At 41.7% G+C, this 19,821-nt stretch overlaps 1 protein-coding gene across 1 annotated transcript in view; it reads left to right on the top strand.

The window, feature by feature from the left end:
* The window catches only part of UQCC1 (ubiquinol-cytochrome c reductase complex assembly factor 1), a 704,652-nt gene that overhangs the window by 285,304 nt on the left and 399,527 nt on the right, over positions 1 to 19,821 (top strand). The window contains exon 6 of the mRNA XM_069243832.1: positions 16,253 to 16,310. Coding sequence (XP_069099933.1) covers positions 16,253 to 16,310 — 58 coding nt within the window. The remainder of the gene's footprint in view (positions 1 to 16,252; positions 16,311 to 19,821) is intronic.

Genomic DNA, 19,821 nt, shown 5'->3' on the forward strand with positions numbered 1-19,821 from the left:
ATGGGTGCGATGGGTGGATTTACTGTACAGCCGCCCCTTAGAGAGGGTATGGACAGGGAAAATGATCTTCATGACATTAGACAGGTCCGCCCTCTCTATCTCGTTCTTTTTGTCATAGCCATTGAACCCCTCGCAGTGCAGTTCTGCATGCATGGCAAAGACCATAGGGTGGTGGGTCCTGAGTGGCGATACCAGCCATATCATCTTACTGTGCATGGATGACTTGTTGGTTTATTTACATGATGGGGTAAAGGGGACCGTCAGGCTTGGGGGTGAACAGAAATAAAACGTGCCTATTCCCGTTACTTGCAGACGCTGCCCGTCCAGCTGCCTGCCCCCAATATACCCTGGTCCGATCATACATTTAAATATTTGGGGATCCAAATATTCCATGATCTGGTGGACCCCCGGGATGGAAACCTGGGTAAAGCTGTCAGGTTCCTGAAATCGAGTGTAGCGTTGTGCACTCTCTCAAGCTCCATACAATGGTGCAGATCTCGCTTTCCAAAATGATTATGCTGCGCCGTCCTATTATAATTTTTGTTAATCTCCCAGTGCGCTGGTGTAAAGTACTTGATGCACTCCTTAGAGAACTGATATGGGATGATGGTCGCCAAAGGATGTCCCCGTTCACTCTCCATTGCCCCAAGGAGGAGGGGAGGACTAGGGGTGCCAGACTTTTAATTATACTGCTTGGCCGCCCAATCAGTGGATTGCGAAGTGGTTAGTGGGTACAAACCTTACTGAACTAGGCAGAATTTTTTAAAGGATCAGCAGAGGCTTATTACTGGCCATACTGTTTGATTCCAGGGCTCGCATCCCAGCCTCGAGTGTCCTCTTGACTGTGACGCTGACCTGCTGGAAGCAGGGACTGAGACTCACTGGGGTGAGGATCCCATACATGCCCAAGCTACCGCTGGTGGGAGTTCCTCACAGTACGCCAGTGGGTTTTTTCTATACCAGACAGACTAAACCTTGGACGGCGGTGGGATTAGTGGCGTTGGGGGATTGTTCTCAGTCTGGTGTCCTTGTCCTGTTTGGGGATGTGATGGTGCAGACTGGTCTGCTAGTGGGGCAGTTCCTTACCTAATGATCGCTGTTTTGGTCCGTGCGGGACCTGTGAGACACAGTGAATGCAGAACCAAACTCCTCCAGCTTCTTCTGACCATAGGAATGGGCTCCCATTTGGTTACCTGGTTCTATACAACATTAAATGAACTGACCATGAAGTCATTAGATACTATTAGGTCATGATGGGAGATGACACTGGGGAGGGACATCACAGGCCTTGAGTGGAAGAAAGTCCTAGCCTACCGCCTCAGGATATCCAGCAACTTTTGGTTTAAATACCTACAATACAACTATTTCCACAGGGCATATTTGATGCCGCAAAGGCTCAGAACCATTTATGGAGGTGAACCTAAAGGATTCCCCTGTTGCAATGCTTAGGACCCAAATTTTGACCACATGGCTTGGGATTTCCCCAGCTTGCAACTCTTCTGGTTCAGGGTCCTGGGGAGAATTTGAGACACACTGAGCCGACCACTCACCAATACCCCCTCCCTCTTTCTACTGGGCCTGTTCCCCAGACCGACCCCCAAGTAAGATTCCTAGACGTGGGTTTGGTGCTGGCTAGATGCCGGGGAGCCATGGCCTGGGAATCCCACACGGGCCCGGCATTTGAGGCGTGGGGAAGAGATGTGACAAAATGGGCGCGGGCTGAGGTGCAGGCTTTGTGGAGGGAGGAGGCACTGGATGCGAGCCCGCCCCATTGCCCCCCTGTGGGCTGAGGTGGTGAATGCCTAGAAAATGGGAAGGCAGGCCACAGACAGGGTGGAGAAGAAAGGGATATATCCATCTCAGACAGGGCCCAATCCGGCAGCCAGGCTGGTGGGAGCCCAGACTGAGAGAACATCACATTGATTCCCTGGCAGTACACACCCCTACGACAGGTGAAAGCGGATTATGAATGGTAACCCACAGATTCACATTACTCTCCGGAGTACAGGCAGTGCACAGAGAGGCTGAACGCTCCCTTTGCTGGGCTAAAGTAGAGGCCTCTCAACTGGAGTAGTTGCCCCGGAATGACACAATACCCCTCCCACACTGACTAATCCCTGAGTATAATATGTCCGATATACCCCCGGAATAATGACAACATGGGTTCTTTTTTCAGAGTTTATTTAGGTAATAATGATCATTATAATACTTAAGACGTTCGGCATGCAGTTCTCCAATGTAAGACATGTATGTACAAATCCAATATGTAAATGTTTCTGAACCACTCTGGCTATGACATTCTTTAGATGTGGGCTAATCCTTACTACTTAGAACACTGTGGGATAGTAATCTTTATTAGTTTATAGATCTAAGAATATACTTAATGACAACAAGATGCAAGATGTAATGTCTTTAAAAAATGCCAATAAACAGAGTTTCTGAAAAGAAAAAAAAAGGATGTGGCCTGGCAGTTCGGCCTGGACTGCTCTAATTTAAGCAGTGTCAAGACCGATTTGACATGGTGCTGCACTCATTTTCGGATCCTCCTAAGTATCTCTGTCTCATTAGAGGCTAAAATCACCTCGATACTATATATGGAGACGTCTGTGGTATTGAGGATTTCCTCCTCAGCTAAATAGGTAGTACCTATCTTGAGCTGTAGGTTGTTCAAGCTTGAACTTTAAAAGGACCAATATCCACTTGGTGTCCCTATCTCTGAACACTTATCTACAATTAATATGACAAACCCACAACGGGTAGCAATTGCAGTAAATATGCAATCTCCCCTCACTGCACATTTATTAACAAATGGCCTAACGGCCCAAGGGGGTCCGGTCATATTTGTTGTTGAGGCACATCCAGCCTACAGAACAGAATTTTTTTATTCTTGGGTCAACTTTCCAGCAGCACTACACACCTGCAAACGCACCTGCACAATACAGAGCTTATGCATATCTAGATATACTCTTATCGTATCAAGGCTATAATAACTGGCTTGATGGTGCCCCGGAACATTCAATATTACATGTTAGGTTAGGTCCTCTGAGCAATGATGACCCGATCTGGGCTTTTTTGGCCACATATACACCACACCCTGATGCAACAACCTTTAGCAGTAGCTGAGGTTCGCCACCTGTATATAGAGCTCAAGACAATATACAGATTGTTAGTACTGTTTATTATGCAAACATTAAACACTAACCCAGCACGTGCTGCCCCAGTGCAACTACATGCAGTTACGCCAGGCATTAACGTGGCTATTGTATATTTGATCATGGGTAAGGTACCCGTTTTTGGTTAGCTCAAAAAATAAATGCTCTGGAAGCCGTTTTTCCACATATGGGACCTCAGGCTAAACATAGAATTCCCACTACCTGCTTGCCGTTCGAGATGGTTCCCACAGTTGATAACTGCAATACATGGGGCACGGTATTTGCCACACTCTATACTACTGCACACTGTACACTAACACTTTCCAGTCTTCCGGAGGTGTTAAAACAAATTCAAGATGAATATGGGGCTGCCCCAGCCCTGGATGTGGGGATGCAACTAATGGGCAATTGTGCCACAGTATCTTCAATTATATGAAGTAACCTCAGAGGGGAAGCAGTTGCACTAGCAGTGCGCATGCGGCTCTGGGACGTTCCCGTACAGAATCAAGAATGTGAGCTGCCTAAGATTATCACAGAGACCAATTCCAGTATTGGTCAAGATAGTCTGGGGGCCAGACCGATTAAACCATAATTTCAAGGTAGATCTAACAAAGCCACTACCAAGCAAGCGCCTGATGGTTCTAAAACAATGCCGGGATAAAAACCAACAAACACCGAAAAAAGAAAGATGAAAATAACTGGACGCTGAGACCCCACAAAACAGATATAACCTTAAAAATAGGGATAACATAAAAATGCCTGACAGATATCAATATACTGATACACGCCAATCTTGTTCCTTTCAGGACTCACCGGAAAAACGAAGTGAGAGAGGTAGGCAGTCAGAGCAGCAAACTGAGTATGTGAAACCGAGAAAGGACTCACAACGCTCATCTGAAGTTTCAGTTAAGAAAGAAGAGAAACTTCCCCAACAAAAACCCCAATTTAAAAATAAAAAAGTGGCAGCAGTTACAATTTGACATGCCACTCAAGAAGAGGGCTTTACTGAAGAACAGGAAGTGGGCAATGGCACTGCTCAACAGTGCTGCAGAGGTCACAATAGTTCGCCAGGATCTTCAAGAGCATCTGGAGGTGAAAGCAACTGATGACTTCTTGAAAGTTGAGACTGCAGGCATGAGTGGCTCCACACCCGATAGGGAGTATAATGTAACTATTGAGTTAGAAGGAGACATTGAACATATGATAGAGGGCATCTTTTGGGACCGCGTTGTTTCTATTCATGATATTTTACTGGCTGAAAAAGATTGGCCGACAAAATTTGTCCATACTCTCCCTAATGGAGAGGATGTTATTGAAAAATTCTTCTTGCCCTTTGTTCCCAGAAAGCTCTTTGAAAAGTACGCTATTGATTGGGCAGTGGCACAGGCACCTGCTTTATGTGCAATCATGTAGGGTGGGACAAAGATTCCCCCTACCACGTAATACCAATAAAATCCCAACCACAACCTCATCCTCAGTTTCCAATAAAGTATGATGCAAAAGCACCTGTGAGAGAAATTCTCAACCAATTAGAGTACCAGGGTGTAATCGAATCCTCAGACTCATCAATGAAAAATCCAATATTTCCTGTCGCTAAACCCGACCACTCATATAGAATAGTCTTAGACTACAGACATTTAAATAGTCATACAATGACATTTGCTATAATGAATGTGTATAGCACAGCACTGATGAACGACCCTGGATATTTCCAGCGGGTTTTTATGCCATAACATAGTGCGTGAAAGTAGGGACTTACCACGTTTTAGCGCCCTTGGCCCTCAATATATATTCTTCTGACTCACAAAAATAGCGTTCCATAGTGTGCTGTTTTTGGGATACAAACTGTCAAGTGAAGGCAAGAGCTGTGCGCCCCAATTTTTAGAAAACTGCACGCAACTACAACCACCAAATACAATACAAAAGCTCCAGTCAGCGTTGGGCTTTTTAAACTTTGGCAGAACATATATTCCAGATTATGCACAACGCATTAAACCATTATATGACTTAATACCTCCTAACTTTACCAGCAAATTCTGGACGGTTGAACACACATGCATTCTAAGAGCTTTACAAAAAGACATACTTGAAGCAAAACATTTACATACAAGGAACAATACAAAACACTTGGTAATCAGAGTAATTGCTGAGGCCATTGGTTTCACCTATGTGACATTCAGTGAGGGTGATACCGTCCCATTGCATACAAATCACATTTATACTTCACAGCTGAACAACGCCTTGCTCCCTCTAAGAAAATCTTCACTGCTGTTAACATGGCAGTCCTTAAAGAGAGACCTCTGGCAGAGGGGAAACACATTATCGTCGTAGCCCAAATTCTAGCCCTTGAGGCTGTTACCAAAGCAAGCGTTCCAAACGCAAAAGCACTGCATCCACGTTGGATCCAATAGGCAACGTCTCTGATGGCCACTGATGTTAACTGTGTTTTTGACTCCAAATTACAAACCCAAGAATTCCTACAATATGAACTTAAGTATCCAGTTCCAGCAAATAAGTGCCTATCAAACAATATCATACAATTCTGTACACTGGCGGTTCAGCCCAACCAGCAATAGGCATCAAACATCAATACTACGCTGCTTGTGCACTCGTGAGTGGATACATGAAAGATGGCATGTTCCATCCACAAAATACTTATATGCAGACTCTAGGAGATTGCGCTGCGCAACTTGCAGAGATCAAGGCTCTGGTGGTGGCACTGGAACATACGGATTCTGAGCAGATGACGTTGATTGTCTGTGATTCGTACTATTGTGTCCAGTCCTTCAATAAATATCTCCATTACTGGTGCCAAAATGGGTTCAGAGATTCAAAAGGCAACACCATTAAAGACAGACTTCTGTGGGGGAAGATAGCAGAGCTGAAAGAAATGCTACCCAATGTCCATGCTGTACATACACTAGGACATCAACGTTTTGGAATAGACGTTGAGGGCAACACTTTGGCTGATGAGGCAGCCAAATCAGCAGTAACTCTGGCTTCTATTTCTGAAGTTACTCGTTCTAAATTTGAAAGTGGATGATGAAACACTGGCAGCCATGAAAGCTTTGGCTGACGGCACACCCTTACCTAAAGCATATCCTGCAAAATATTCCTACCGGATGCCAGGCATGTTTGATGCACAAGTAACAGTTCCAGGTGTGGGAGTTTGAGGGATTCCCGATAAAGACCTAAGATCGGTATATAAAAAAGCAGCACATGAGGGAGTTACTTCTGCCCATGCTGGTGTGGCGGCTACAGTTTCAATGTTACAATCACACTATTTGTGGCTAGGTCTCTACAAACAGGCCAAGCAGTATGTCCTTTGTTGTGACAGCAAATTAAAGGATCCACCGTCAAACGCCCACTGCAGACACCCCTCCTAATTTCCAACAAACCCTTACAATGTATGTACTTGGACCATTGTGGTCCCCTGACACCAGATAGTGCATACAAATACATCCCAGTCGCTGTTGACTCATGCTCCAGATTTCTATGGGTTTGGCCACAACGCTTGGTTGATGCTCGAACTGTTATTAAAGATTTGCAAGTCTTTATCTGCACATATTCTTTTGCGTCTTTCCACTTGGACCGGGGCCCTGCTTTTGCTTCAAGGGCTTAGCATTAGGGGCCAACTGCATTACTCGTCCCCATTTCATCCAGAGGGAAATAGTGTTGTGGAGCAATGAAACCAAGATTTAAAGCAATCCTTAACAGCTAGAATATTAGGCATGGGTCATAGTTGGCTTACACACCTATATGAAGTACAGAGAGCACTTAATAATCTGCCCAGAAGGTCCCTGCGGGCCAACTTTATACGAATGCCTCTTTGGAACTCGATCTATGTTCAAGATCTTGATGGTCCTGGCGTGGAGGTGGCAGATACACCCTTTGACATAAATGAAGGTGTCACTGACTTGCAGGAGTTAGAACAGTTGCATGATAACAACGCATCTGCCAATGCTGCCTCCTCTAGAATTAGGAATGTACCAGTAACATCTACCGGCTGGATTCCTAAACTTGGGTATCTAGTGCGGGAAAAGATTGCTGTGAAAAAGGAGTTTGATTCTTCTTATCGTGCACCAGTTCAAGCCCTGGGAATAAACGGTACCAGAACTGTTTTTCTACCACCGCTGCCTGGTTCTAAAGAAAATCGCTTTGTCTCCTTCGACAATGTCAAGTTACACCATGTGGCCGATCCTGCACTCAGACCTAGAGGACTCCTGGGTAGTACCCGAATCCCTCTCACAACAGACCAGGATGTTCCCCTTCAAGTCTTCAACAGCAACGTTGATACCTCTCTGAGCTTGGGGAGGGTGGAAAATAAACTTTCATTGGTTCCTATAACAACTACTTCTACAATAAGTACTGGTGATAATGAACAATTTTATACAAATTATACACAAACGGATGGCATAGTTTACTATGAACCACTGAGGGAGTCTTCCACAAGTTCTGCTATTTAAAACACAGCTCCAGTTTTTGCACAAACTGATTCTGGTTATTTTGTCGATGTTAATGACACTTTCACTGACTCATCTGCCTCTGCTGCAACAGAACTGTCAAGAGAACATAAGCTGATACGTTGGCGTAAAATTAACTATTTCATTGCTCCATATAATTATCTTTGGCTCTTAATAACTCTACTTGCCTTTCTCCTTTGGATTGGGTTTGTTATTGTTTTCTTTTTTCTTATACATGGTAATTTCCTTCCTGAACGTTCTTCAGTTGAACTGGAGGATGAGGTCCTAAAACCACATTTTTCATCACACAAAATTCGCAGAGACTTGTCCCTAGTGAACATTACAGCCATACCAATTTCTGATGGGATTGTTTAGGATAAAGTATTATTTGATGTATATGGACCTACTGAGGTCATTCAAATACCATACGTACTCAAACTTTCTATGAATTATGTAATCACACCTGGAGTTTTTTCTGATGATTGGGATGTGAAACCTGTTCATGCTATGATGCCTGATCTTCAGTATTATACATTATTTGAAAATGAAGATGTATACCAATTTAAAGGAAATTATGGAGATATGTTCTGTTGTAATTACTATGGAAATAATTTCATTCACAGAGCAAGTACCCCAAATACTATTTTTAAATACACACAATGTGAACTCTGCCCGACTCCACCAGTAGGCAGTTCTAAAAATATACTGAAAAGTTTGCATATTTTTCTGGGCACAGTGTTAAAAATGCTGAGTCATATTATTTTAAATTGCCAGAAATGGAAAGTCAACGTGTTTTATAGACAGATACAAAATTGATTTATTCTGACTCCTTTGTTTCCCGATTGGTTAAAGCAGGCTACGAATACTGGTTGAAGTCGATTGACTTAAAAAGTGTGTGGGGAACAAAAAATTGGGAAATAAGAGGAAGGGCAGCTTTATTTAAAGCATGCATGATTCCTGTTCAAATGATATGTTAAAATAATACAGTACAACAAACAAGTTGTTTAGGCTTAGGAAACATTAAGGAACTTAGGGCCATATGTACGAATACATTTTCCCATAGACACAGAATGGGCAAAATTGCTTGCTACATCTGGCCCTTAATGCGCCCAATATTCCTGCCCGGCAAGATTTTATAAATGGCAAAAGTATATAAATGTGTCTGAAGATTAGCTCAGTGAATGGATCCAGAATGGAACATTTACCGCATCCTTTTCATGTCCTGGTGGGTGGTTATTGTGGCCTGTAGACACCAGTGGGTGCCACACGTGTTTTGTTAACTCCCCAGGGGGTTTTAGAACAAATAGGCTTTACCGTCGCTATGTGTCCGCGAAACACTCGGTATAGTGACAACATATAGTGTAGAAAACCAGTGCCAGCAATAGTTGAAGGGCTCCTTACTGGATGCTGTCAAAGAACATCTTAGTCTCCTGTCCAATGACACAGATTTACAGGCTTTTCTGTTGGGCCCCAGAAGACAATGCAGAAAACGCTTCTTATATGTGGCATATAAATTTAAATTATGATTATTGTTATTTTTATTGTTCTATTGATATTATGGTCTATTTATTGTTGTTTATGTAATTTAAGGGTTGAATTATTTCATACCGAATAAAGTCTTTCTTCATTGTGGCATATAATGAAATATGGAAGCTTTCGCAACAAGAAGCGGTTGCCCAGGTAAGGCAAATAGACTAGGAAAATTTGTAGAAAGCATTAGCTGTTGTAGATAATGGGTTTAACTCCTTGTCCAACGAATATACACCTTAAATGATATTGTGTCCTCTGCAATAGACATAGTACAGAGTGATGTAGCATTTTTGCAACATGGACAAAGTCAGCTAAGATCCATTATGCAGTTAGGTTGGACACAACAAACATTGAAAGGAGGTCGCGTTCCCTGGCAACATGTGAGCGCAAGGGAGATTTTTTCAACATTTAATTTAACACATCATCAACAAATTATGGTTAAGAAAGAAGCAACATATGTCATGTTAAATATTGAGGAGTTAGAAAAGTTGCCTCTTACTATGGCTGAAACACCATCTGCTGAATGGCTAATACATGGGGTTATGACTCTGCCCATTTCAACACTTCGATTTATATCTTGTTTGAAACACATTCCAGTGGGCAGATATGAAAGGCTGGGATGTAGTTACCTACACAAGGTGTGGGAGCTTCCCTTCTCGTACACATGTTTCAATGGCATGAAAGAGGTCTTTCTTAGCGGTAGTGAGTGCGAGGCTTCTGTGAGTCATTCAATGGTTTGCAAACAGCTGTCCTTGCACGGAGCATGTAGTGCCTCTGCGGCAAATTTGGCTTTTTATCTGAAGGGAGTCCCACTCCCCTTGATTAGACCTGCGTTCCAGGTGCTCTCAAACGGTAGCTATGTGCCTCCTCAAAAGTGAGAGGTGTTGTGGAATGAGACCTGGAATAACTTATGTCATTTCGGTCTCCCAAATTGTTAAATGTTGCTAGAATGTCCTTTTTCCCCCCTACGCAACTGAAAGGAGTAGCATACATTTGGCCTCAAATTGCTACTTCTTATGTGAATTTTGACAAGTTGAGCAGACTAAAGGCTTGATTGTTTCAAAAACATGTGGCGCTTACATCTGCACATGAGACCTATGCGCTTCAGGTTGCAAGGTCATTGGTGGAGATTCAATCCCTTTTAAGTACAAACTTTCCGAGACACTTTGGTGAACTCATGGGACGAATATTTAATACGTCCAGTACTACTGGCATTGTCCACTTTTTTAAGGCTGTTGGTTCTGGTTTTGTTCACACCTTCTCCTCTATATTTGGTTTAATACCTTTAGCCATACATTCAATATTTTTGAGTGTTTTCAGTGGATTTCCATTTACTTTGGCTATATTAGGTTGAGTTTTGCTGTTGCTACTTTTTCTACACAATGGCTGTCCCTTTACATTACTCCTGGAACAGCTGGAGTGTGACTGGTCTTTGTCATTCCTACCATTTTTGGATTGTGTGCAGCCCATGTTTCTATGCCTCTGGTGCCTCTTTGAATGTGCACTGAAAGTCTGTCTTTCTACGCAACGCTGACTTTCTTTGGACGCTGATATGTTGATGTTCACGATGAGTGCTCATTATCAGACATGCGCATTGAGGGTGCGTTTGCTATGGGAAGCCGTTTATGAGTTGCCCTTTGTGGAGTCAGCTGCCTCATCTGGAGCTCAGGCTTTGGAACACGAATGCTCTGTGGTTTTCCTTGGATATGATCTGGATAGTTTACCACCTGCCGAAGTGGAACGTCTCCTGGCTTCAATTGTCCCTGATGTAATTGGGGATTTCCAAAATGACACTGACTATTGAATTTGACTTTTTGCGCCATTTGTTCAAATTGTTCTTTTTCCTGTCCCCGTTTCTCTGAACTTGTCACTATTGACATAGGTGTTTTTATGTTTTTATTGTTAGGGCTTTGTTAGACTTATTTTAATTTGAGCTTTGAACCACCTTTGACCGGCAAGGGGAGGGTGTTGTATAGATATTTTAGCCTTATTTTAGACATGATGCTTTAGCTAACTGCCACTGTGCACTTTAACCCAGTTACATTTTATTCAGCATTTTTTAATTTTTCTAGCAATAGCCACAGTTGCGGCGCTGTACTATTTTCTCTATCTCATTGTTCTTTCGCCTAGGACAGCACCACATTCTTAGTAGGACATTTATTTCACTTTGTGCTTTCTCCAAGGCTAAAGTCAGATAGGGTTGCGAGAAACGTGGTATGCTGTGTCTTCAACATTCACTGAAAACACACACTCATACGTAGTGACCATTTCTTAGAATATCAGTTATCCCAGACACGTTAGAGGGAGATTCCAGACAGATGGCCACGACTGTATGTCGATTGCTAATTGCTTCACTACAGCTACTTACGTTGACAGCCCGACCCCTGATCCATATGGAGACAATGTCTCTCTAGACTACAGGCTTCTTTCTCCAGGTATAAGAGATAATGTACTCCCAGGGGGAAACCCGAAGGGGAGATTAAGCTTATTACGTTGTGCTCAAACATAGTGTAGGTAGGTGAAATATAACTCACTCTTAGTGACAGTATGGTAGGACTGTTTTTTCTGTTTTACTCTTTTAGTCACCTGCTTGTTTTTATATTGTTTTATCATCCTATTTATTGCAATACATGCCTTTTTATCTAAGATGTAGTTACTTCAATAAATCCTTATTGAACTATCCTCTGTCTCTGTTGTCTTTGCCAAATATGAGACCTTTGAAACTGAGAGAAAGGGTTGAGATCTGATCGACCATGATTCCCCTGAGGAGTCTTTCTTGTCATGCGCCCGGTTGCCACAATCATCTCGGCGAGAGATGAGGCGCTTCCAGTTAGCTGGAAAACCCGGATTAGGCCAACAGGTGTCAGGTGGCATGGAATCATACTTAGTAGCCACAATCCATCCGATCCTGCCGCCCAAATCCAGTAGCCACATTAGCATAATGAGAACCTACGAGACAGGAGTAGTCGTACAAAACACATGAAAAGCCACTTATAATGTAACACACTTCCATAAAAATCACTGTAGGCAGGGAATTACATTAACACCCCAAATAAATTAATTAACTGATTTTGACATTTACAGTTTTAGGGTGATCCATCCAGCAGGGGCAGAGAAAAAAGGGGGGGTCCCAAACGCTTTTTCCCCTTGCAATACCCATAGGGAGTTTTAGACAAGGCTACAGCCATAACAGCTGAACAGTTACACCAAATTTGACAGAAAGCTAGCTCTTTACTCAGAAACTGTGGTGATGTCATTCTGTTTAATAGTTTGGAGAAATTAAGGTTCAAAATGTGTAGATATCTGTTGCCACAGAAAACTCGAAAAACATACATTTTCTTTGGTCAGAACCAAGAGATCCTCCTGGGTATGAGCAACACGATTGGCGGTCGCAACATTAAGAAAAATGATGAGATCGCCATTTTAGGAAATAGGGATTTGATCCCCCGTGTCCTGAAAAATACTATTGAACCTTGGGAGTCCCAGAAGGACTGCACCGCTCTGTGTTCAATTTGAATTGTTTTTGAGTTGCAGCTGACCTGCTGGAGTTAGTGGCAACTAATATGGCCAGAAGGCTGTGTTGTGAACTCCTGCAGCACAAAAGAAAACAATAGAAAGATACAAACAAAACCACGCAAAACCTACTACACTTAGCCTTCAACCTGTACAGAAGTCTTTGTGCAGAGGTTAGGCCCGCATCTAACCCTTCTAGGCACAGTCTTTGCCCCGTACAGAGTTCTTCATGCAGACGCCAGTCTGTCACCAAACCTCTCTTTTGCCTTGTACATTGTTCTTCTCGAGAGGCCAGTCCCTACCTCTCACCAAACTCCACTATGTACAGTCTTCAACCTGCACAGTGGTCTTCTCAGGGAGGCCAGTCCCTCATCAAACCCTGCTATGCACAGCCTTCACCCTGTACAGAGATCTTCGCAGAGAGGCTAGTTCCTCATCAAACTTTAGTATGCACAGCTTCACCCTGTTCAGAGATCTTTGCGTGGAGGCCAGTACAGGACCAATGCCTAGTGCGCATATCCTTCCCTGTATACAGAGGTCCTTGTGGACAGGCCATTGCCTCACCAAACCTTGCTAGGCACACAGCCTTTACCATGTACCGAAGTTTTTGCAAAAGGTCAATCCCTCACCAAACCCTACGACAGAGTCAGCACTGTGTACGCAAAGTATGTGTATAGCCCACTCACCTTAGCCCCATTAGGTTGGAAGTCCCTACTAGATACAGTGTGTGCTCTCTGGGCAGCATTTCACAGACAGCTCCCTCCCTCTACATACTCAAGCTTCTTATATAGACAAAGGCCTACTATTTGCAATTAGGTGTAGTACTTTATGTTAAGAAAAACCCTCTGACAAAACCAAAGGTTTAAGTGACATTATAGTTAGGGGTGGTAACAAATTGCTACTTTATGTTTAAAAAATGCCTAGGAAAAAAAAAGGTTAAAGTGACGTTATAGTTGGGTGTGGTAATATCTTACTTAATGTTAAAAAAAAAAACATAGAAATTCACTGAAAAAACAAAGGTTAACATGTTGTTATAGTTAGGTTAAAATAGCAGTTAAAACATTCAGTTTTTTAAACAAAAAATTCAGCAGTTATTGTTTAATTAGCTAACTATAACTTGCTCTCTTGCCATGCGCTGCATATGACCTCACGTGTTGCATCACTTTTGACATGTTCAATGGCAACATTGATGCAATCATCCACCCATGCTGCTGATCATATTACTCTGCAAGCCAGTAACGTCTGTAAAATATGTGAGCATGTACTAAATGGTGCAGAATTATGTACATCATAAATTACATAAACCCATGCTTATATTAAATAATAATTAGATTGTACTCCCTCTGGACACATACACTCTATTAGGTGGCCAGACCACTACTAACCACAGATTTTTGAAGGAGAGGCCACTACTTCAAGACACCCAAACCCCATTAGATACCCAAGCCCCTACAACACACAGCCTTCACCTGTGCAAAACTCTTCACAGAGAGCCTGCTCCTTCCAGAAACCTAAACCCAATTAGGCAGTCCAACTCCTACTATGGGGGTTATTCTAACTTTGGAGGAGGTGTTAATCCGTCCCAAAAGTGACGGAAAAGTGACGGATTTACCACCAGCCGTATTACGAGTCCATTATATCCTATGGAACTCGTAATACGGCTGGTGGTATATCCGTCACTTTACCGTCACTTTTGGGACGGATTAACACTCCTCCAAAGTTAGAATAACCCCCTATGTACAGCCTTCGCTCTGGGCAGAGCTCTTTGTGGTCACGCCACTCCTTCCAGGCACCAAATTAGCATTACATGGCTAAGCCCTTACTATACATGGGCGGCGCCCTGTGTACAGCTTTTCGCGAAGATCCCACTCCCTTTAGACAACCAAGACTCATTAGGTTGCCAAGCCCCTACACAGCAGTCTTGCTATGCACACCATTTCACATAGAGCTCTTTATCTACAATATCTCAAACCATTTTAGGTGCTGAAAGCTCTACTACATACCGGCTATGTCCTGTGGTGAACTCTCCACGGTGAGCCGACATCCTTCACATACGCAGGCTACATTAGGAAGGCAATTACGGTGTAGAAACTTACACTCATATTTTAGAAGCGATAGAAAATTTCCTCTAGATGTAGGTCACTGAAGCGAATACCAAGCTGTCTCCCTCTTTGGATGACATCATCAGTGATGTCATTTGAGATGTCATCAGTGATCTCTGAACATGTCATGAGTGTTGTAATATGCAGTGCACGGTGGCAGTGCAAGTTATAGGTAGCTCATTAAACTATAACTGGCAAATTCCATTATTTTTGGTTTAAAAGTGGATGTTTTAACTGATATTTTCTTCTAACTATAATGTCACTTTAACCTTTGTTTTTTTCAGTGGATATATATCTAAATTGATAATATGTAATAAACGTAATTCTTTTTAAATATACAAAGTGATTAATTTAAATAAATACATCACTTTTAACCAGATTCATTGCATATTAAATCAAAATAAAAATGATACTGAGGGTGAGTAATTTTATTTTTTACTGTATTGTTTAAAAAATGCAAATTAAAAAATAAATGACTATTTATATTATGCTATAATTTAATTCAAATCAAATGTATTTGAGGAGTCAGTGCGCTGTGCATTTTTATTCTAATTTCAGGTTATTGTTAATTATTTTTAATTATTTTGCATTTATATTTCACATTAAAATTAGTTTGTTTAGAAAAAACGTTTAATAAATGTCCCCATACTTTCCAGCAAGGAGGTCATTACCTCTTTTGTGGAGATCTCCACCAGCAGATGAAAACTCTACATTTGTGAGTTTTGCTGTAAAAGAGGCTCACCTCTTTCAGTGGAGGGATGAACACGTAGTGTCCACATAGGTAAAAATCTCTATTTGGAAAGGATTGTGAATAGGAAAGAAATGAAGGGTTGTACCTAGATGTCAGAGTAGATTTACACATGAATAAATCTATGCATGTTTAATTATCTGTGTCAGTTGGTCCCTGTGCAGCTTATGTAAAGGCATATTTGTTAGTTCTGACGTTTCAATGTATTTTCTTTATCTTAAAGTAAATAGAGAACGTAGTCCACTAAAAAAAACAAACATAAAAGTTTCTTAACAAATTACATATATTCTTCATGCTGTAACGATTTGAATATACAACTCCGAATTCCTCACTTTGAATTCCCTTTCCAGTTGGATATTTCACCGTTTCATACAAAAAACTCCAAACCTTTCAGTTTCTTCTCAAATGATTTCCAAAGTTGGTCTTGCAAGTCACTGGCTTCTAACCTTTATGCCTGCACCAACATTTCTTTATGTTTTCACATTGCCTTTTTATTCACAACTTCAATCTGCCACCACTTTCTGAGCTTTCTTTTTTCTTTTCACCCGTCTTGCATTAAACTTCCTCCATCTTTATTTTTTTGTTTGTTTGCAATCTTACAGTCACACACCTGTCTTGAAACCAGAAGGAAGGCAGATGTAGGGCTTTCTCAGTTCTTGGCACTGTGCATTTAGTTAATTAAAACGTAAGGCAAATATAAAAATACCCATTTTGAAATCTAATGTTATTCCTTTTTATTTTCAGAGTGCAATTTACCCGATACATTAAATTCCTGGTTTCTCGTGACACAGCTACATGTCTGGTAAGGGACTGTTGACATTATTTGAAAACCCTAGTGTTTGTGCAAGGCTTAAATTCCTGTTATCAGTATGTAGGGAACAACGTGTGTTTGTTTTTGAATGACTTATGCTATTCACTTTGGCCACAGTAGTTCCAGGTTTTTTCCTGGAATGGCATTAAAACAAGTGCCATGTGAGTGAGAAACGGTATGTGAGCATACAAGATCCCTTTTTATTCAGTATCTGAACAGCTACATTATCCCATCACACTTGTTCGAGGCGCTTTTGTTCATTAGAACTTGTGCTTTGCTGAGTTCTAGTAATTTGAATGAGGTTCTGCGACGCTGGTCCTAGATCCAGATGCTTTACTTCTATACTTAAGGTTAAATATTATCTATTTTCTTCATGAATCCAATCTTCCAAAGCCTTGGAAGAGGACAATCTCGTTTGGTGCTCGCAGGGCGGAGACAGAATACAGTCTTGCCGTGCAGTTCATGCCTAGGGCTTTAGTGAGGGCTAAGGAGAGTCATTTCTGCCTGCTCTTAGATCTACTGCCTGCAATTAGATTTACCTCTATCAGGGTGGAGGAAAATTTCACCAAATGTTCTCGGCTAGTTGTATGACACAATATCCAGTACAAATGTATTGTGGTACAAAAATATTTAGACAAAACATCAGTAACTATAATATTCACTTTCTTGAATCATTATGGAAATAACAAAATGATCAACAAAAATGATTGTCATTCAAAACATCACAAAATTAACTATATTAAAAATTACAGTAATACATTAAAACAACGAAAATGTTGATAACTAACATATCATTCACCATAATGTAATTGTAAATAATAGAAACACTGCTACAAATATACATCACAAATTACATACACATAATTTATCACCTTTACTACCAAAATGAAAAATATATGTATATATTTTTTTTCACTGAAAAAAACAAAGGTTACAGGGACGTTTTAGTTAGGTTGACATTTTACCCATACAAAACCATAGAAATTCAGCAGTGATAGTTACCACACCTAACTATAACTTCTGGCCCTGTTATGACCTCACATATTACATCACTCATGACATGGTCAGTGGCATCACTAATGACATCTCAAATTACATCACTGATGACATGGTCCACAGAATGAAAGTTTTGTAAATGTTTTTGAGACTTAAAGATATAAACTAAGCAAATCAATACATTAAATTGATATTCATTAGTCACCTGAAGATTTACACCTTCCAATCCAATATGTCCTTTTAAATTTTAGGTGCTGTCCTCCATTTTATCTACCTTTCATTTTGAAAACTTGAGTTGCAGCCTTCTCCTGTATGCTACTCCTGCTTGCCTCCAAAATGGTCATATTGTGGGTCATAGGTTTGTGTTTTGAGCCAGAGAGACTGATAGAAAGAGGGGTATTGACAGGGACTTGGGTTTACCTAATGTGGAATTACTTGAGTTGGCCAGAGAGGGTTAAAGTGGCATCAATTGCTGCCTCTGGTTTAAAGCATTATTGGACTGCCAACATCCAGACCTCATGATTGTGCATTTTGGTGGCAATGACTTAGGCACAATTACTGATGTAGGACTGGAACTCCTAATGAAAGATACCTTTGGTAAATTAATGGCAGTTTTCCCACACACTGCTTTTGTGTTTTCGAACATTTGTCAAAGGCAGAAGTGAAGTGGTCAACTGAATACTGCCTACAGATAGACACATCCGAGAAACGTCAATAAAATGGTTTCTGCATTCCTTAGAGACCATAACATGGGATCTATATGCCACAACAATTTACACTTTGGTATGTATGGAGTATATAGAAAGGATGGAGTTCATTTCAGAGAAAAAGGCAACAGTTGTTTTATAAGTGTCTGAGTGAGTCAGGGTGTTTCTTAACAACTTGAAAGACTGCATCTTGTTTTATGTGTAGTTTTCATTTACACATCATAAACACAAAGGCTGTCTTCGAGCCAGTGCTCTTTCCATGGACAGGTTTGTTTAATTTTCAATACCACCCTTTTTTAAAAAGCTCCATAAAATCCATGGATCAATCGCAGATTTACAAACCAACAGCATTTATACAATACTCCACAGCAATTCTTAAGGATGTATTTGTTGGTGTGTGGCTAGTTTACTAAATGTATAGGTGGGTGTTTGGCTATGGGTCTGTGACTGTCTGAGTAGGTCTGTGAGTGAACATGATGTCCGAGTGGGTGGGTGAGTGAGTGGGTGTGTGAGAGTCTGAGTGGGTCTATGAGTAGGTGTGTAAGTTTCTGTGTGGGTCTATGAGTAGGTGTGTGAATGATTAAGTGGGTCTATGAGTGGCTGTGTGAGTGTCTGAAAGGGTCTGTGAGTGGGTGTATAAGTGAGTGCATCTCTCAGTGGGTATGTCTGTTGGTCTGTGGGTGAGCATGTGAGTGTCTGTAGGTATGTGAGGGGGTGTGACTGTTTGAGTCGGTGAATGTGTGTGTGAGTGTCTGATTGGGTCTCTGAGTGGGTGTCTGAATGGGTCGGGGAGAGGCTATGTGAATGTCTCAGTGGGCCTGCAAGTGGGTCTGTGAGTGGGCGTATAGTTGTCTGAGTCAGCGTGTAAGTGGCTGACTGGGTCTGTGACTTGGCCTGAGAGGGTCTGTGTGGATCTATGAGTGGGTGTGTGCCTTTTTTTGTAGGTCTGAGTGGGTGTGTAAGTGACTGTGAGTCTGAGTGGGTGTGTCTTTGAGTGGGTGTAGGAGTGTTTGTGTGGGTCTGTGTGTGGGTGTGTGAGTGCCTGTATCCTTCTGTAAGGGGTGCATGAGTGTGTGTGTTTCTCTTAGTGGGTCTATGAGTGTGTTTTTTTAAATTTGAGGCGGGATCTGCAGATTGGATGTGGTTTCACACTGGGCTGCACTGAGTGTTGCAGTGGATCAGCGGATCTCTGATATGAAAAAACATGTTGAAAGGCAATTTCTTATCTATCATACATCCTTTTGACACCCTTCTAACACACCCATGGGGTCAGGGTACCTCTACCCTGACCCTTTCAATAAAATCACACACAACCTTTATAGCCCTGGGACTGCATGAATCATGCACTTGGGTGCGTGAATCTGTAGATGCACCAGAGTGGATCTGCCGAGGATCCATGTCCCCAGATATACCATTTTGTTTTTCCTTTAATAACTCTGCAACTACTGAACAGATTTACACCAAATCCTCAAAGGGCTCTTTCTGGACCAAGAGCAAGCTTTGTGCCAAATTAGGTGTAATTGTGTCCAGTGGTTCAGTCTGTTCTCAGGTCTAAAATCTCTATGTGAAATTGCCTGGGGAAAATGCATTTTGGGAACCCATCCTTTTTTGTCAGCCCCTGCTTAATGAATTACCCTGAAGCTTTCAACACAGCAGCTGAACTCAGATGTGTACTAGTTTTGAAAATGTTGTCAAGATTCTTCAAGCAGTGCCAAAGTTATTGGCAAAGCAAAACACGATTTTCCTCTAGAAACTAGGTCCTAACTATAACTACCTACAGTAACCTTTGGTTTTTAAGT

Source organism: Pleurodeles waltl, chromosome 7 (assembly GCF_031143425.1).
Source record: "Pleurodeles waltl isolate 20211129_DDA chromosome 7, aPleWal1.hap1.20221129, whole genome shotgun sequence".
NCBI classification, from domain to species: domain Eukaryota; kingdom Metazoa; phylum Chordata; class Amphibia; order Caudata; family Salamandridae; genus Pleurodeles; species Pleurodeles waltl.